Source organism: Mustela lutreola, chromosome 2 (assembly GCF_030435805.1).
Source record: "Mustela lutreola isolate mMusLut2 chromosome 2, mMusLut2.pri, whole genome shotgun sequence".
In the NCBI taxonomy this organism is placed as follows: Eukaryota; Metazoa; Chordata; class Mammalia; order Carnivora; family Mustelidae; genus Mustela; species Mustela lutreola.
Window position 1 is genome coordinate 216683380 of NC_081291.1, and position 15965 is coordinate 216699344.

The 15965-nt window shown below is 49.6% G+C and overlaps 1 protein-coding gene across 3 annotated transcripts in view; it reads right to left on the reverse strand.

Moving 5' to 3' along the window:
* Positions 1 to 3130: 3130 nt before the first annotated feature.
* Positions 3131 to 15965, reverse strand: part of CLDN14 (claudin 14) — a 59844-nt gene continuing 47009 nt past the window's right edge. For 2 of the 3 annotated variants that reach the window (XM_059164700.1, XM_059164699.1), the window contains one exon: positions 3131 to 4233. In XM_059164700.1, the coding sequence (XP_059020683.1) occupies positions 3474 to 4187 (714 nt within the window). In that variant the 5' untranslated portion in view covers positions 4188 to 4233 and the 3' untranslated portion in view covers positions 3131 to 3473. Of the gene's footprint in view, positions 4234 to 15735; positions 15928 to 15965 lie in introns of those variants that run through there. The other variant, XM_059164698.1, reaches the window with a different exon arrangement.

Consider the following 15965-nt stretch of genomic DNA (forward strand, 5'->3'; position numbering starts at 1 on the left):
GGGAGGCCCTGGGACATGACGTGCAAGACTGTGGTGATGGACGGTGATGGAGGGGCGGTGGCCAACGAGGGGCGTGGAGAGGCCCTGGGCTGTGAAGGCATCGGCGCCAGCTGTCAGTAGGTAACAAGGCATCCCCCAGGACTAAAGAATGGCCTTCACCCCTGCACATCTAGGGCCTCCCTTAGTGCTGGGGCCCAGAGACATCCTAAATGCAGGGGAGGGAACCGGAAAACATGGCAGGCTTTAGACCTCTCTGGAGCAGAGCCAAACTTGGTTTGATTTAGAGAAACAAAGAAATGTAGCATTTCTTATCCCATGAGAGTCATCGTAATTTTTATCCATAACAACGGTGACTTACGTTTCCTTTTTATTCTGAAATTTGGGGCTGTGAGTTGTACCTCCAAAAAGAGATCATATTGTCATCAAAGCAAGCTTGGTTAAGAACACCCAGTCCTGGGGCGCCTGGGTGGCTCAGTGGGTTAAAGCCTCTGCCTTTGGCTCAGGTCATGATCCCAGGGTCCTGGATCAAGCCCCGCATCGGGCTTTCTGCAGGGAGACTGCTTCCTCCTCTCTCTCTCTGCCTGTCTCTCTGCCTACTTGTGATCTCTCTCTCTGTGAAATAAATAAAATCTTTAAAAAAAAAAAAAAAAAAAAAAAAGAACACCCAGTCCTGAAGGTTTGGGCAAAAACGGAAAAAGGCATCTATTTGTTGGCCCTGGTGGTAATTTGGCAAAAGAGGGGCCTGCGTTGCCTGAGGTACTTGTCCTGGGAGTGAAGCAGGAAACTGGGAACTGCATTCTTCACCCTGTTACTTGAGAGAGAGAATCGAGGTCCTGTTCGGACCTACTTCCTGTTGGGGCTGGCCAGCCATAGGACAGAGCCGTCCCCGTGTCCCTTATTGTGTGTTGCTTCCTGCTTTCTATGGGGCCCCAGATTTGGACCTCTGGGTCTGACATCACCATGTTTCACCAGTCCGGCTAGAGCCCAGTTAACAGAAGCTCTACGGAGAGATGATGTGGATGGAACCATACATGGTCATGGACTAATGTCTTAATTATTTGGAAATAGTTTGGATATAAAAGTAATTAGACTGTGGGTCATGACACTATTTGAGGGAACATATTTGTTCCCTGCTTACCTGTCTGGCTTTGAATCCTGGGCCTTTTATTCAGAGGCTCTGTGACCCTGGGCAAGTAACTAATCTCTTTGTGCTTTAATTTCCCCCCTTGTTAGACGGGGGGAAGGGAATAGCGTTTATCTCATCGGGTTCTCATGGTTCTCATTGGACCAAATTAGTAATCAGAAAGTATGCCTGGCACATAGTAAGTGACCAATAAAATGTAAGCACTATTGTTATTGGTCTTTCCCATGAGTAGGAGATAGGGACACATTTTATTTCAGCAGTGACAGAATTAAAGAAAGAATTTGAAAAAAAAAAAAAAAGCGCCATTTTATTTTTTCCTTTCATTTATAATAAGTCTATTACCTAGCGTAACTTCACCAGATACCTTCTAGACCGTGACCATCACGGCAGGACTGGCAGAATGTCGTTCTGTTTTTAGAAGATTTTCGTTCCCTTCTTTATTGGTTCAGATTGATTTATTTCTATAATTTAAATAGTAGGTTAAAATTGCTTGTTTCATCCTACATGAACGATGAACTTTCTGGTCTAACTCCCCGGCCTGACGGGATGCAGATCCCAGCTTCTCTGTGGTCAGATGAAGGCTGACGCGTACTGCAGCCCCACCTGCCAAACAGGCGTTGTCTGGGGTCATAAGGTCAACAAAAAGGGGTATAGGGCTGCTCCTTTAACCCCCACTTCATGTCAGGAAGCTTCTCCTCTTGTAAGAACTCAGCAACGGGTAGTTTAAGGTAAGGCCTTAACTGGTAAGGCCTCAAGGAGCCAGAGGGTCTCTCATTGGACACACATGACTCCCGAGAGCCTCTGCCTGCAGGAGAAGTACATGGTGGCTGGGTTTCTTGTTACCGTCTCATTGTCCTGGTCTGAGCGCCTGGAGGACGCCGTCAGGAGGAAGCAGGAAGTCAGCAGAGTATAAACCCGCCTCTGGCCTTGTTGGGTTCAGGGGATCCAGGCTGCGGCCGGCCTGGCCCTTTGACTCTTGTCTGGGAGGCTCCCCTTCCTCCCCCACTGGTCCTGTTGCCGCACCAGTTGCCCGCGGGCTCCATGTTTGTCCTGACTGGGGGTTGCTCTCTACTTTGCAGACAGTGGCTGCTGGAGCCCTGGTGGTCTTTCTCCAACAGCCCTTGAGAACGCAGGGGTTTCTGTAATTGCTGCCCCATGTCTAGGTGTGAGGTCCCCCCTTCCGCAGGACAGGGTATGTTCTTACCACGTTCAGAACTTGAGCTTCTGGACAGAGGCAAGAGCAGGGCACACCACACCACAGGGCCCGTGATGGGCAAGGCTATGAAATGGATGGATGTAGCAGAGGACTACGGTCCCCAGGCTAATAGGCGAGCAGTGTGTGTGTGTGTGTGTGTGTGTGTGTGTGTGTGTGTCCATGTACAGCTCTCTGATCGTGAGATTTAGATCATAGCCAGAAAGCATCATCAGTGTTCTTAAAGCAGTCAGAGCTCATCTGGTTCTCTCAGCAGTTTGTTCCAGCTAAAGGAGAGGCCAACATATTCATTACCCCTCTGATGGCAGCTGCCATCCTGCCTCTGTCCCCAGTAAAAAAGACAGTGGGGTCCCGTGCAGCCCTTGGGCACAAGCACTGCTCCTAATTGGGCTTCTTGCCAATGCCCAGAGAGCCAAGCAATGAGGCTCCTTTTGCTGTGTTTTTAATGCTCACATTCGCTTCCTGACTAGTGGGGGCTACCGGTAGAAAACATTATCTTTACCGTGGGGTTTCTGACAGCCATCGTTCCTCCTAGGAGGTCCTGTGCTTCCTGCCCCGCCTCTGGGCTTCAGCTGGAGTGACTGTTTTCAGTGGGTGCTGCTCAAGCAGCTTCTAGACAAACGTCAGCCCAGCCCATCTCTGATTTCTCATCATGTGTGGGCTGGGGCCACTCCCGGAGTGTCCCCATTGCTTTGCAACATGGGGCCCTGACAGCGTGCTGTGGTCGTAAGACCCCAGCAGACAGAACAGACTGGAAACGGAAGCAGATACTGTCCTTTTTATTAACAACCACATCCACAGGTTTATTCCTATATCGCAAACAAACCCTACAGACCAAACTCCCAAGTTGCCTTTCATTCAGCGGTTATTAAATCACCCACATAAATACATATAATAAATAAAAAACCAGAAAGGATGAAGTCTTTGGTATATAGAGCTTTTCTCCCCCTTTTTTCCCCTCCGTCTCTGTGTTCTAAGCCCACTCCCTCGTGTTCATATTATTCCTCTGGACGCCAAAGAGTAGTCCAGAGGTCAGCTGGCTGCCAGGACACGGCAGAGGTGCGAGCCCGGGTCCTGCGGCGTCTGTGCGCTCGGGGAGGGACAGGCCCTGGGCACTCACACGTAGTCGTTCAGTCTGTACCCGCTGAGCGAAGCCGAGGTGGCCGAGGGGGCCCGGTTGTCCTTGAAGGCGGCGGGGGGTCGGTAGGCAGGTGCGGTGGTGGCCGGGGCGCCCCTGGGCTGGGCCTGGTAGGGCCTGGAGGGCGCCTCGTCCTGGCAGGAGAGGCAGAGCAGTGTGCCACCGATGAGCGACAGGGACGAGGAGATGAAGCCGAGGTACAGGGCCTGCCCGATCTCGAACTTCATGCCGCTGGGCAGCAGCGGGTTGTAGAAGTTCTGCACCACGTCGTGGGTGGTCCAGGACACGGCCACCATGCACAGCAGGCCGGCCAGGATGAAGAGCGCGCCGCCCAGCGCGGCGAACGTGGCCTTGGCCGGCGTGCCCTTGGCGCAGCGGGTGCACTTCATGCCCACCACGGCGCAGGCGCAGGCCGCGCCCGACAGCAGGCAGGAGATGACCATGAGCGCGCGGGCCGCCTGCAGGTCTCGGGGCAGCGCCAGCAGCGAGCGGTAGATCTGGCACTGGTAGATGCCCGTGCTGTGCCACATGCACTCCATCCACAGCCCCTTCAGGTAGGACACGGCCGTCAGGATGTTGGTGCCCACGTGCGCCGTGCGGCGCCAGTGCGGCAGGAGGGTGGTGATGAGGGTGCCCACCAGGCCCAGGAAGCTGAGCAGGAAGCCCAGCAGCTGCACGGCCGCGCTGGCCATGGCCCCGGTGGCCGGCTGCCCGCTCGCTCAGGCGCCCGCCGCAGTCCTAATGAAGCCGGGAGGCGGGGCGGGGAGAGAGAGGAAATGGGTTAAAGATTATCTTGATGTATTTTCTGCCGCCGAAACTGAGTTTTCCATAGGCAGTTGGTAGAACAGTTAAGAGTTTTAAAAATAGTTTCTGCGACTTCCCTGGGTGATGGAGTGCGCTGCCCGTCAAAGACAGTTTTCCCCTCCAGGGGAGGGGGCGAAGGCAGACATCTGGCTGGCCTGGGCTTCCCAAGGACCCCGAGCAAGGGCAGTCCAGAGCCCCTCTCCTGATCTGTCAGCCCTGAGCAAGCCCTGTGGAAAGTTCTACCTTATGTCCACCCTAAACCACTAATGCTGCATTCGAATCTCATTCCGTACCCTCTGATTAGTGGTCACTTTAGTTGTTAAACCAACACAGGGACTGACAAGAGTTAAGGCGTGTGCTACCTACGACTTGAAATTAGCCTCGGATTGCGGGTCAGGATGAGATGTCTTCCAAAAGTGGGTGACTTCCCTGTGCTCTCGGGACGTGAGAGGGTTTGTACCCACAGGCAGGTCTGATGCTTTCTTCCAGAATTCTGGAGCTGGATGTGAACTTAGAGATTGCCCACGGATGCCAGGGGCCAGGAATGACCAAGGTCACTCTGCCTGAGGTGCTGGGGCCGGACCACAGATCAGCAACCACCCCTTCCAGCAGGCCACCTCCTGTCACACCTCTCTGCAGAGGGGTGGGTTTGCTGTGAACTGGGTACTGCTACCGGCCTTCCAGAGAGACAGGAATGCAGAGCCATTTCAAAGGTTTAAAAATCCTAACCACGGCAAAATCCAGCACATTGTGTGGGGCAAAGACCCAGGACCTCTGTCGTGACAGACAACTAGGGGACACTCGGGAAATATTAGAAAGGAGGAAGGAGGGAAGCAGCGAAAAGGAAGTGAGGAAAGAGTAGGGGAGGAAGAAAGAGTAGTGGTTTAGGTGGACCCCAATGGACCCTGCGGTCTCCTCTCTGGCCTGGGGCAGGGTGACCATCCGTGTTGCCACCCCCACCCGCTGGGTGACTCTCAGGGGGTCTTTCCAGGCTCAGCTTCTTTCTCTAATATGAGGGAGCTCGACTCGGTGGACCCAAAGTGTCTCCTGGTCCTGAGGACAGTAAAGGGATGGTTCTCTGCAGGTGAATAAATCTTTTTTAAAAAATTTATTTATTTGACAGACGGAGATCACAAGTAGGCAGAGAGGCAGCCCGAGAGAGAGAGGGAAGCAGGCTCCCCGCTGAGCAGAGAGCCCGATGCGGGGCTCGATCCCAGGACCCTGGGATCATGACCTGAGCCGAAGGCAGAGGCTTCAACCCACTGAGCCACCCAGGCGCCCCATAAATACAATCTTTTAAAAAAACAAAAAAAAAAACCCCACATCTGTGCAAGGATGATTTGTTCAGGACGCCGTATTTTTCACACACACTTCACACTGACTGGCCACCTGCACCTTGTCTCCCCACGAAGGGTTTTTCCTTCCACTCAGCAAGGGCACGGTTTATGGAGATGCTGGGCTCAGGGTGGGGGTGCGAGTGGGGTGGACCCTGGCAAGTCCCTGCCGCCCAAGGGCCGGCTGTCATGCAGTCACTGTGAGGGAGGAGAGGGTCCCACCCAGGGGTCACTCTGCTGTGTGGGCCAGGGCTGCTTCAGCGACCCCCACCCCCCACCACCGATGTGCTGAGCAGGCTGGCCGAGCTGACACCCAAAGCGCCAACTTCCAGATGTAAGCGGTGCCAGGCGCTGTGCAGACACAGTGCCGCCCGGTTTACTCCCCGCCGTAACCCAGGGATGCAGCAGCTGCTCATCCTGTTTTATACGCGGGGCAGCTGGGAGCAGGAGATGAAGTACTGGGCCTGCCTGGCTGGTCTTCTCTGTAGTTTAATTCCTCCTTCAAACACTTGCTCAAGTAAATAGTGACACTGCTGTGAAGACCTCCCCAGGGGCGGGGGGAGGAGGGGACGGGTATCATCGGTGCCTTCTGGAGAGTTGACTTTTCTCCCCAAAGACGGCCCAGAACATTGGTCTCAGTCCTTTTGCAGTGGTCCAGGCAGCCACGGTGACCGACCATTCTGGTTTGCTGGAGACGGGGAGGCTTTCAGTGTGAATTCGGGATAGTCCCAGGCCGAACCGGACACTCGGTTCCCCCAGGAAGCCCAGAGGCTTTGGACTTTTCCAGGTGGCCTTTAGGATGCTTCTAGTCCTGCCTGGAGGCTGTCCCCAGGCTGATGGCCGTGCAGCCTGTCCCTGGTCCAGGGTATTCTGAGGCTTCTCAAAGCTCTAGCTTGTCAAGGTCAATCATTAAGTACACTGATCCTCAAGAATGTGGCACAGAAGCTAAGCCTCCCTGACCCCATTAGTGTAGGGAAGTGGACCAGAAGTTTATTGGAGGTCTAAATATTTATGGAGAGCCATGAGTGCTAATTTTAGAAACCATTAGGTTTCTATTTTTAAACTTGTACTAGAAGGATTTGCTAATTTAAGAAGTGGGTGTTAATGAGCCCCCAACTCCCAGCCACCAGCTCCCTTACCCCTTCCCGGTAGTTACCAGCAGCTGCTACTGGCATTAGGTCATAACTCAACTTCCCCGCAACCACTTTTCACTTTGGGGCTGTTGGATGGAAAAACAGCTTCAGATGAATGCATCTCCTTGGAAACCACATAAAACTCATCCCTGATACTCCGGAAGGATCCTGCCCAAGCATGCCTCCCAGGAGGGGCCGTGCGTGCAGAACTCAACAAGCCAGCCGTGTTGAAGAGCTGCGACTAGCTTCACCGATGAGCTACTCTTTTCCTGCAGATGTGTGTGTGCTTGTGGAAGCATTTGCTAGAGAGACGTGAGTCCAAGACAAATATGGTCCTAAGACTCGAGTTCCAAAAAGACCCTGACAGGCTGGGCAGGTGGGACTGAGCGTAACAAGATAAGGCACTCCAGGAATAAATGTTGGGTCTTGCACTGGGGTTCGCAAAGTCCCCAAAGCACCCTCCGGGGTGGGTAATACGTGGCTTAGTTGTGTGAGCGAGCAGGATTTAGGATTTGCAGGATGTCTTGTGTGAGGAGTGTATATGTCAGGTGGCTTTGAGAAGGGCTGGTGACTGCTGGTCTTCTCACCGCTCTGTGCAAGCCCTGTGCACCTCCCAGAAAATTCTGTGTAGCATTTGCTAAACTTACTTGACTAGGGACATCGTCTCTTGGCTCTTCCAGGAAAACCTTAAGTCAAATCACTCTGGCAAGCAGACCCAGAGGGTACAAGTCCCTTAAAAGTTTAATGGAGCAATGGTGAGCTAGAGCTGCTAAAAAAAGGCAAAACCAAGTAATTTGATTTTCGGGAGGCTGAATGAGCACAGATAGGAAGGCCAGCAGGACATAGGGTTTGCCCCCAGCAGAGTCTCAGAAAGCCCCGGGGCTATAAAGTAACATGAAAATCCATGAAGGGCAGCTGTGGAAAACACCAGAGCACTGTCGGCCCCTCAAACTGGATCTGGTTTTATGAGCACCAGATCTGAAAGGTGAGGGGTTTTTTCCATAACTTTTATGTTGCTCCTTCCTCTGTTGTCTGTGAGCTACAGACAGCTTTAGCACATGGTGGAGTTCAACCTCCCAGCCTGCCTGGACTCCAGCTGTCTCCCAGTGGCCAGTGGGGACAGCCTGGCTAGGACAACAGACTGAAGCACTGTTCTCCCAGCCCCCTGCTCCTGCCTTTTTACTGTCCAGCAAAAGATGTCCTGAGCACATCTAGTTCATTCTTCATTTGCTGGAGTGTGAGCTCAGATCTCCCCCACCATCCAGATGGCCTGGAGGGGTGCAGGTGTGAGGCCAGTAAGACATTTGAGTCACATGATGTCCCCATGCCTTAGAAATGTCACCTTTGGCTACCTGTAGCCGTCACCTACCTTACCCCTCGAGAACTCAATCCCATTACGAATAGCTCAACTGTGGGCAGGCGTGGCTTGCTGGCCCTTCCCCACCCACAGTGCGGAAGGGTGTGTCAGACCTGGCGTGGGGGTGTTGGGGAAGGAGGGTACAGCCGGGTGTGTGGGATTCTTTATCCTGTATCCCCTGGACACTCCTGTCTAGAGGAAGAGTTGGAAGGTTTGGCCACTCAGCCAATTTTCAACTTGGAACTGGCCTGCAGTGGGAACAGACTTATAGCCATCTGGGAATGAGCCAGCCTACACACGTCTGCCCCAAGGGCTCCTGACATGGTGTTGGGTCCATAGTGGAGACAGCATACAACCTGGCTTCCTAGAGCTTATCAAGGACAAGGAAGAGCTGCCTTAAAGAAAAATGGCCCTTGGACTTTGTAAGTATGCAGAGTTGGTTCAACTTTGATATTCAGCAATTTAAGAAAATGTTTGGTTCAAAAAACCCAACTGGACTGGCTCTTTTTTTTTTTTTTAACTTAATTTAATTTTATTTATTTATCTGACAGAGAGAGAGATCACAAGTAGGCAGAGTGGCAGGAAGAGGGGGAGGGGGATAGCAGGCTCCCCGCTGAGCAGAGAGATCGAGGGGCTCGATCCCAGGACCCTGAGGACCATGACCTGAGCGCAAGGCAGAGGCTTAACCCACTGAGCCACCCAGGAGCCCCTGGACTGCCTCTTCATTATTGCTTAGCTATTTCATAAATGCTACACCTTAGGAACTAAGAATAAACTCAAAGTAGATTTGGATTCACCTTAATGAGATGAATTAACAAAATGAACATGAGAAAAGAAATGACTTTTGTGCTATATCCAAATGAAATAACTACACCTAGTATTTCCTAAGTATATGTTGGGCACTGTGTTTCTTATTAATGTACAAAGCAAACCGATCTCTTTTCTAGAAGCTCAGGTATACTCTGGAGGTATGTTATAGTGCATCCTCTTATCCAAATATATAAGAATCAAGAGAAAAGGATCAAGTAATATTTTGGAAAGACCATTTCATATTCATTCAGGATGGGCCACACTGTGGAGTTTTGGGCTCTAAAAATAAAGTTTCCTTCATTACCATTCCAAACGTTCTGTAAATTTTCTTGGGTTATTTTTCAGACTGGTAGGCATCTGTAGTTTAAATTTATGAGGATTTCTCTGCCATCTACAGATGTTGCAGAAGAATGGCAGTCTTTCTGTGACAGCCAGAGACAGAATAATTGTATGACTAACTTATTACTATCATGGTGGTTAGAGATTGCTTGTGCTAATTAGGGATATTGATGTGAAATATCATGCCCACATCATATAGATATGACAATTTACAGATTAAATTTTTCCCCTCTCTTTTGGATGACCAAAGAAAAATCTATTTTTCATAACAAGCACTGGTTTGGGGAGAAGCCTGTGTTAATACAGATGAAAACCATGGCTTTGTGGTTAGACCATTTTCAGCTCAGTGAGATTGAACAGTCTATTGATTTTAGTGAAAACTGTAAGTTTAAGTAACTGCAGCCATAAAAAATTCTAAACCATTTCTCAGGAGACATTATCTCTCTAATTTCAACTCACCGGATTTAATTAGAATCCATTATAAATACAGTAGATAAGTATTTCTAAATAAAATTATTGACTTTCATTTAATAAAATACACTGCTGCTTTTGCATAGCTGTTTTTCCTGATGAGATAGTTGTCTAGATTTGCTATGTTGTTGTTTTTCATTTTTCAAGGCATAGGTGAATAAAAACCTGTTACACAACAAATGTATTAAAAGGTATGGGGCACCTGGGTGGCTCAGTCATTTAGTGTCTGACTCTTGGTTTTGGTTCAGGTATGATCTCATAGGCGGTGAGACTGAGCCCTGGATTGGCCTCCATGCCCAGTGGGGTCTGCTTGAGAGTCTCTCCCTTGCTCCTCTCCCAACTTGTATGTCTATGCTCTCTCTCTCTCTCAAATAAATAAATAAACCTTTAAAAAAAAAAAAAGGTAAGAAGATATGGGTATTGTCTAAAGTATTAAATGAGGGGCACCTGGGTGACTCAGTGGGTTAAGCCTCTGCCTTCAGCTCAGGTCATGATCTCAGGGTCCTGGGATCAAGCCCCACATCGGGCTCTCTGCTCAGCAGGGAGCCTGCTTCTCCCTCTCTCTCTGCCTGCCTCTCTGCCTACTTGTGATCTCTGTCTGTCAAATAAATAAATACAATCTTAAAAAAAAAAAGTGTTAAATGATGATTAGATGACTCACAGTTAAAATGTTTCAAGGGAAAGTTTTGTATAAGGGATGTTATAGGCTGAATTATGCTTCCCCCAAGAAGCTAATGTTGAAGTCCTAATATCTAGTGCCTCAGAATGTGACTTTATTTGGAAATAAGGTTGTTGCAGACATAATTAGTTAAGTGAAGTCATACTGGAGTAGGATAGGCCCCTAAACCAATAAGAATGGTGTTCTTATTACAAGACGGCCTTGTGAAGACACAGAAAAATAGGCAGGACACCAGATGACAGAGGAGGCAGAGGTTGCAATGATGTATCTTCAAGCCAAGAAATTCTGAGATTTGCCAGCACTCTCAGAAGCTGGGAGAGGGACATGGAACAGAGTTTTCCTCACAGTCCTCAGAAGGAACCAACCTTGCTGACTTCTTGATTTTAGACTCCTGTCTCCAGAATTGTAAGAGAATAAGTTTCTGTTTTTTTAAGCCACCCAATTTGTGGTACTTTGTCACAGCAGCCCTAGGAAATCAATACAGGAGACTAGCTAAATGGCAGCATGGGACGTTGTAGAAAAGAAGCGCTCGTGTCTGAATATGAGAAGTGGATCCTTCCCAGAACAGGCATCGAGCACAGTCTGATCACTTCACATTTGTCATGGAAAACAACAAGGCAGTAATTCGCGTTATGTCCCAAAGTGGAGAGGACAGAATCTAAGGAGAGGTTAGAGAACACAGAGAAGGAAGAATCTGGAAGACTGTAGTTGTGGAAACTCAAGAGCAAGTGCCAACTACAGTAAGTAACCCATACAGCAATCAAATAACTCAACCTCTCCAGATTGGAAAAGTGTATGAATCCATTGATCCCAGACTGCCAGGCTTTCCTGTGGAAATCCAGTAAAGCTCAGTGGAACCTCCCTTAGGACCTTAATGTCAAAACAGAAATGAAAACAAGCAATAGGACATTGTCCTAGCTGGGCCAGAAGCCTCCATGAATAAGGTAACTCTTCCATGAATTTTATAAGCTTGCGAAACTGAACTGGGGATATATTGCAGTGACTAAAAGTGTGGTGTCAAATGAAAAAATATGACTGAGATTTATTAATGCTAAATAAAATATAGTTAAAAATGATGTTTAATGTTCATTCTCTGTAAATTTAGCTTTTTGAGCCCAGGTGCACAGAAGCTGTTCGTTATTAATGCTAAGAGTAAAGCAATCACAGCTAAATGTACTGTTTGCAAAATGCCAAACATAGGCTACGTGCTTCTGTTGGCATTATCTTATTTAATCCTTTAAGAAATCTGTGATGTGCATGTTGTTGTCCCCATTTACAGATAGGGAAACTGAGGCTTAGAGAGGTAAAGTAACTTGTCCAGGATCACACCTGGGCTGAATCAGAGACCAATGCAGACTCCTGTAATGATCCAGTTGACGATGCTAACAGTAACAAAGGTGAGTGCTGAAAAGAGGTCGGTGAGGCTGACAAGGTTCACCGGCAGGTTAGCTGTGGGGTGTGAGAGATGGGAGTCAAACACAGCCCCAGGGGTTCTGCTCAGGCAGCTTGAGGAACACAGCTGCCAATTATTGAGAAGGTAGAGACAGTAGGGGATGGGCAGGTTTGGAGGGTGAAGGACAAAAAGAATCTTGTTTTGAACATGTTGAGTTTGAGATGGCTATCACTGCCCAGGTGGGGACACCCATGGTTAGATGAAGATGTGCAGAGTTCAGGGAAGAGACTGGATTGGAAAAGGCCATTTGAGACACAACAGCACACACCTGGGATTAAGAGCCATGAGACTGGATGACACCCATGGACACGGAAGGGCAGGGCCTGCCCAGTGACTCAGGAACCCTTTAACATCAGAGATTGGGTGACGAGGAGGATTCAGTAGCATGGGGCACAGGAGTGGCCACGAGAGGGGAGACAACCCAGTGTAGTGAGTGAGGACAGAGATCCATGTTGGAGAGAGTGATGCGCCAGGTCAAGTCATCAGACAAATCAAGCAATCTGAAGGAATACTGAGAAATGTTATTTCTCAGTGGGGTTCAGCAACATGAAGGAAACTGTAGAACCTGGTAAACACAGTTTTGGTGGAATGATTGTAATGGGTTCAAGAGAGGACCAAGATGGGGCAAATGAGCCCAGAACATTCTTTCGAGGACTTGGACAATCAACTACCCGCATAGCAAGTTTGTTTGGTTTGGTGGTAAGTTTGTTCTTACCACCCAGGCTGCTTTTACCCAGCCCCTCCTGGGTACTCAGCCCACGTCGTGTATCAATCTTGGCCAACATAGGGCATTTGTATTTTCCTGGATGGCCCCCTGAGAACAAATCTCCTGTCCTTGGCCCCAAAGAATATCACTCACGTCAGTAAAGATATGACTGGCTCAGCCCTAGGAGGGAGACCAGTGATACTTCCAGGTATGCGTTTCTAAAACGTTTTAAGAAATTTGAAGTTAGGGGGAGCCAGGTGGTGGGTATTATGGAGGGCACGTATTACATGGAGCACTGGGTATGGTGCATAAATAAGGAATTCTGTTACGCTGAAAAGAAATAAATAAATTAAAAAAAAGAAATTTGAAGTTAATTGAGTGAGGTATGAAAGTCCAGATTGCAGAAGTCTTCATTAAGGCAAAAGCCCGCTGATGAAATAGCGCACGGCGTTTCTAGCTTAGTCTTCAGACACACACAAAGGGCCGTGTTGTGTGTTTTCTCTGAAGAGTACAGGCCACTATAGGTTACATTTGCTCATTCTCAGGACGGGCTACATCATTGCCAGAAGCCAGTGCAAAATGAAAATGCGGGGTTCCTTGTTCAAAAATCATTACGAATTTCAAGATGAATGAAATATAATGCAGTGCATCCAACAAGCATGGGCCACTCCTGAGGGTGGGGTCTTGTGGGACCTGGCAGGTGGCAGGCCCTTGAAGCCTGTCCTACTGGTTATGGACAGAGCCAGGAGCTGGACGTGGGGAGTTTTCCTTAAGCCCATGAGCACATCTCATTGAGATGTTGAACAGGAGACACTTTTGCAGTATGCTGCAGAATAAAAAAATATGGTTTCCTATGTTTATTTTTTCCTCATTTAAGTGTAGCCCAGATGCCTCTGTAAATGCCTGGCAAGGAGGAGCCTTTGGAAAACAAAGCTATTGCCGGCCTCCTGTGCCCGAGAGGGGTCTCCAATGGAAACAGACCTGTCGTTCTAAATCTGTTTTCACTTTCCTCTTGTTCCAGGGAAGCTGTAGGTGTGCGTGCCATTGGGTGTGCACGTCCAAGCCCAGGAGCAAACAGCTAGCTGCCTCTGGGTGGCTTGCTTCTTCTTGGAGACTCTGCTCCAAGCCCCCGGAGTCTGGCAGGGCCCCCAGCCCCTAGTGAGAAGGGGTGAGGTGCCTGAGCCCCAGCTGCTCCTTGTTCCTTCCAGGGTCCCCCACACGGAAGCCCTCCGAGAGCAAGCCCTGGGCCCCCTCCCAGCACACAGCCCCCAGTGGAAAATTCCCAATGCCTTATTGCTGTTGGCAGCCCCGGGAAGAAGCCTGTGGCCCTGGCGGCCGCTCGCCCCGCAAACAGTATAAGGAGTATGAAGATCATCTGGAGGGAGGAATGTTTGCGTTTCAAAGCGCCAAGAATCACTCCTGAACTGGCAGGACAGACGGACCGTCTGTATTTTAAAACAAGGCATGGGAAGAAGCCTTGAAAACAGACTCTTAGACTTCTTGTTCTGTGTAATGGAAGAGATTCCCTGATAGAAACGAGAGAACAGTTTTTTTTTTTTTTTTTTTAAAGACAAGAATTGGCCTTCAATTGTATTGATTTTTATCTAGAAAACCCTAGAAAACAAATATTTGCAGTAACATTTTCATGGTACCAAAGGAAGAATCTATGTTTCTTGCCCCGCCCCTTTTTCTGGGACAGGTTTCTCTGCAGATGCTTAAGAAGCATCCATCCCATTGTAGATGTGGGTAAGTGACACACAGTAACTGGTAAGTGACACACAGTAACTGTCAGAGATTTTTGCAAAGCAGATAGTGCCAGATAAGAATGGAGGCTGACTTCAGTCTCACTAATTCGAGCAAACAGCTCAGCCTTACATGACTCACCTGGCTATCTACCTCATAACAGCTGCTTCCCAGAACTGTCTAGAAGATGCTGAGATAATATATGTAAAAACCTGTAAGTGCAGTGAGGACGCCCGGCGAATGCAAGGCCTGTGCTGCAGATTTATGTCATCACGAATAAATCCGTTCCTGACTCCATCCAAGCCAGCCTGGACACCCGCACTGAGCCCAGAGCTGGCACGGAGTCGCCAGAGAACACAGCAACGGAGCTCTTCTCTGGTTTCCCGAGACTTCAAAACTAAACCGAGCGATTAAAAGATTTTTGGTCTTGAAAACTGCAGGAATTAAATGTCTCGGTGGGAATGTGCAGCCAAAAGCCAGTGTCCTGAGTGACTCCACGTTTGGGGACCCTCTCAGGGCACTAATCCCAGATCCTTTTCTTTTTTTTCTTTTTTTTTTTTTTTTTAAGATTTTATTTATTTGACAGAGAGAGATCACAAGTAGGCAGAGAGGCAGGCAGAGAGAGAGAGAGAGGAGGAAGCAGGCTCCCTGCTAAGAGAGCCCGATGTGGGACTCGATCCCAGGACCCCGAGATCATGACCCGAGCCGAAGGCAGCGGCTTAACCCACTGAGCCACCCAGGCGCCCCCCCAGATCCTTTTCTACGTTGCCTGTGGCCCTCCCAGCAGGCCTCGGGAAGGCCGCCCATCCTGGGAAGACCACGGCAGCTGTTGGGATGTGGGGTTCAAGGTAGTTGAAGGATTAACTGACGGATCAGATTGCATGGAATTTCCCCCTGTTTTACCCTTATTAAGAGAGATCTATAACTTTCCTGCCCCTTCTCCCATGCAGTGTGTGTGTGTGTGTGTGTGTGTGTGTGGGTGTGGGTGTGTGTTGGCGGGGAGGGGTGCGGGTTGTGGGGAGGATAAGTCTCCAATGTCTGGAAACTCTGGACGCTCCGCCTGGCCCTCTTTGCAGGAGAAACAAGCCAGTCACAGTGCAAAGGGTCAGGGACAGTGAGCTCAAGCCGACACTGCCTTGAAACACTCAACAGATTTTGTCCTTGCCTCCAGACCGGGGCCAGCCAGTGATGAAAGAGTTCTGCCCGAACACTCAAGAATGGGGTCTTGACCTTCCTGGCTCATTAGGAACCCAGCTGCCCTCACTTCTGGCCCCCTCCAGCTGCCTTCTTGCCTATCACCTGGAGAACACTTGCCTGCCCACGGCTCTGGCCGGTAGGGCCTCACAAAACCCCCAGACAATGGACTGTCAACCCCAAACCCTCCCGACTCATCGCCTCACCGCAGACTCACATGCAGAGGCTCTGAGTTCCATCTGCTTCATCAGGTCCCTCGTCAGTGGGGCTGCTCCAGACCCTGGCCCGGCCAGCCCGTGTGGAACCAGGATTCCTCCGGGACGCCGCCACCTCCAGTCTTCCCTCTTCCACCAACTGGAAGCTTCAAGGCCAGAGGATTTGAGAGAAAAGTATTACCTTGCCCTTTGAGAAGGACCTGCGTGGGCACAGGTTGAATGGTTAACTGCC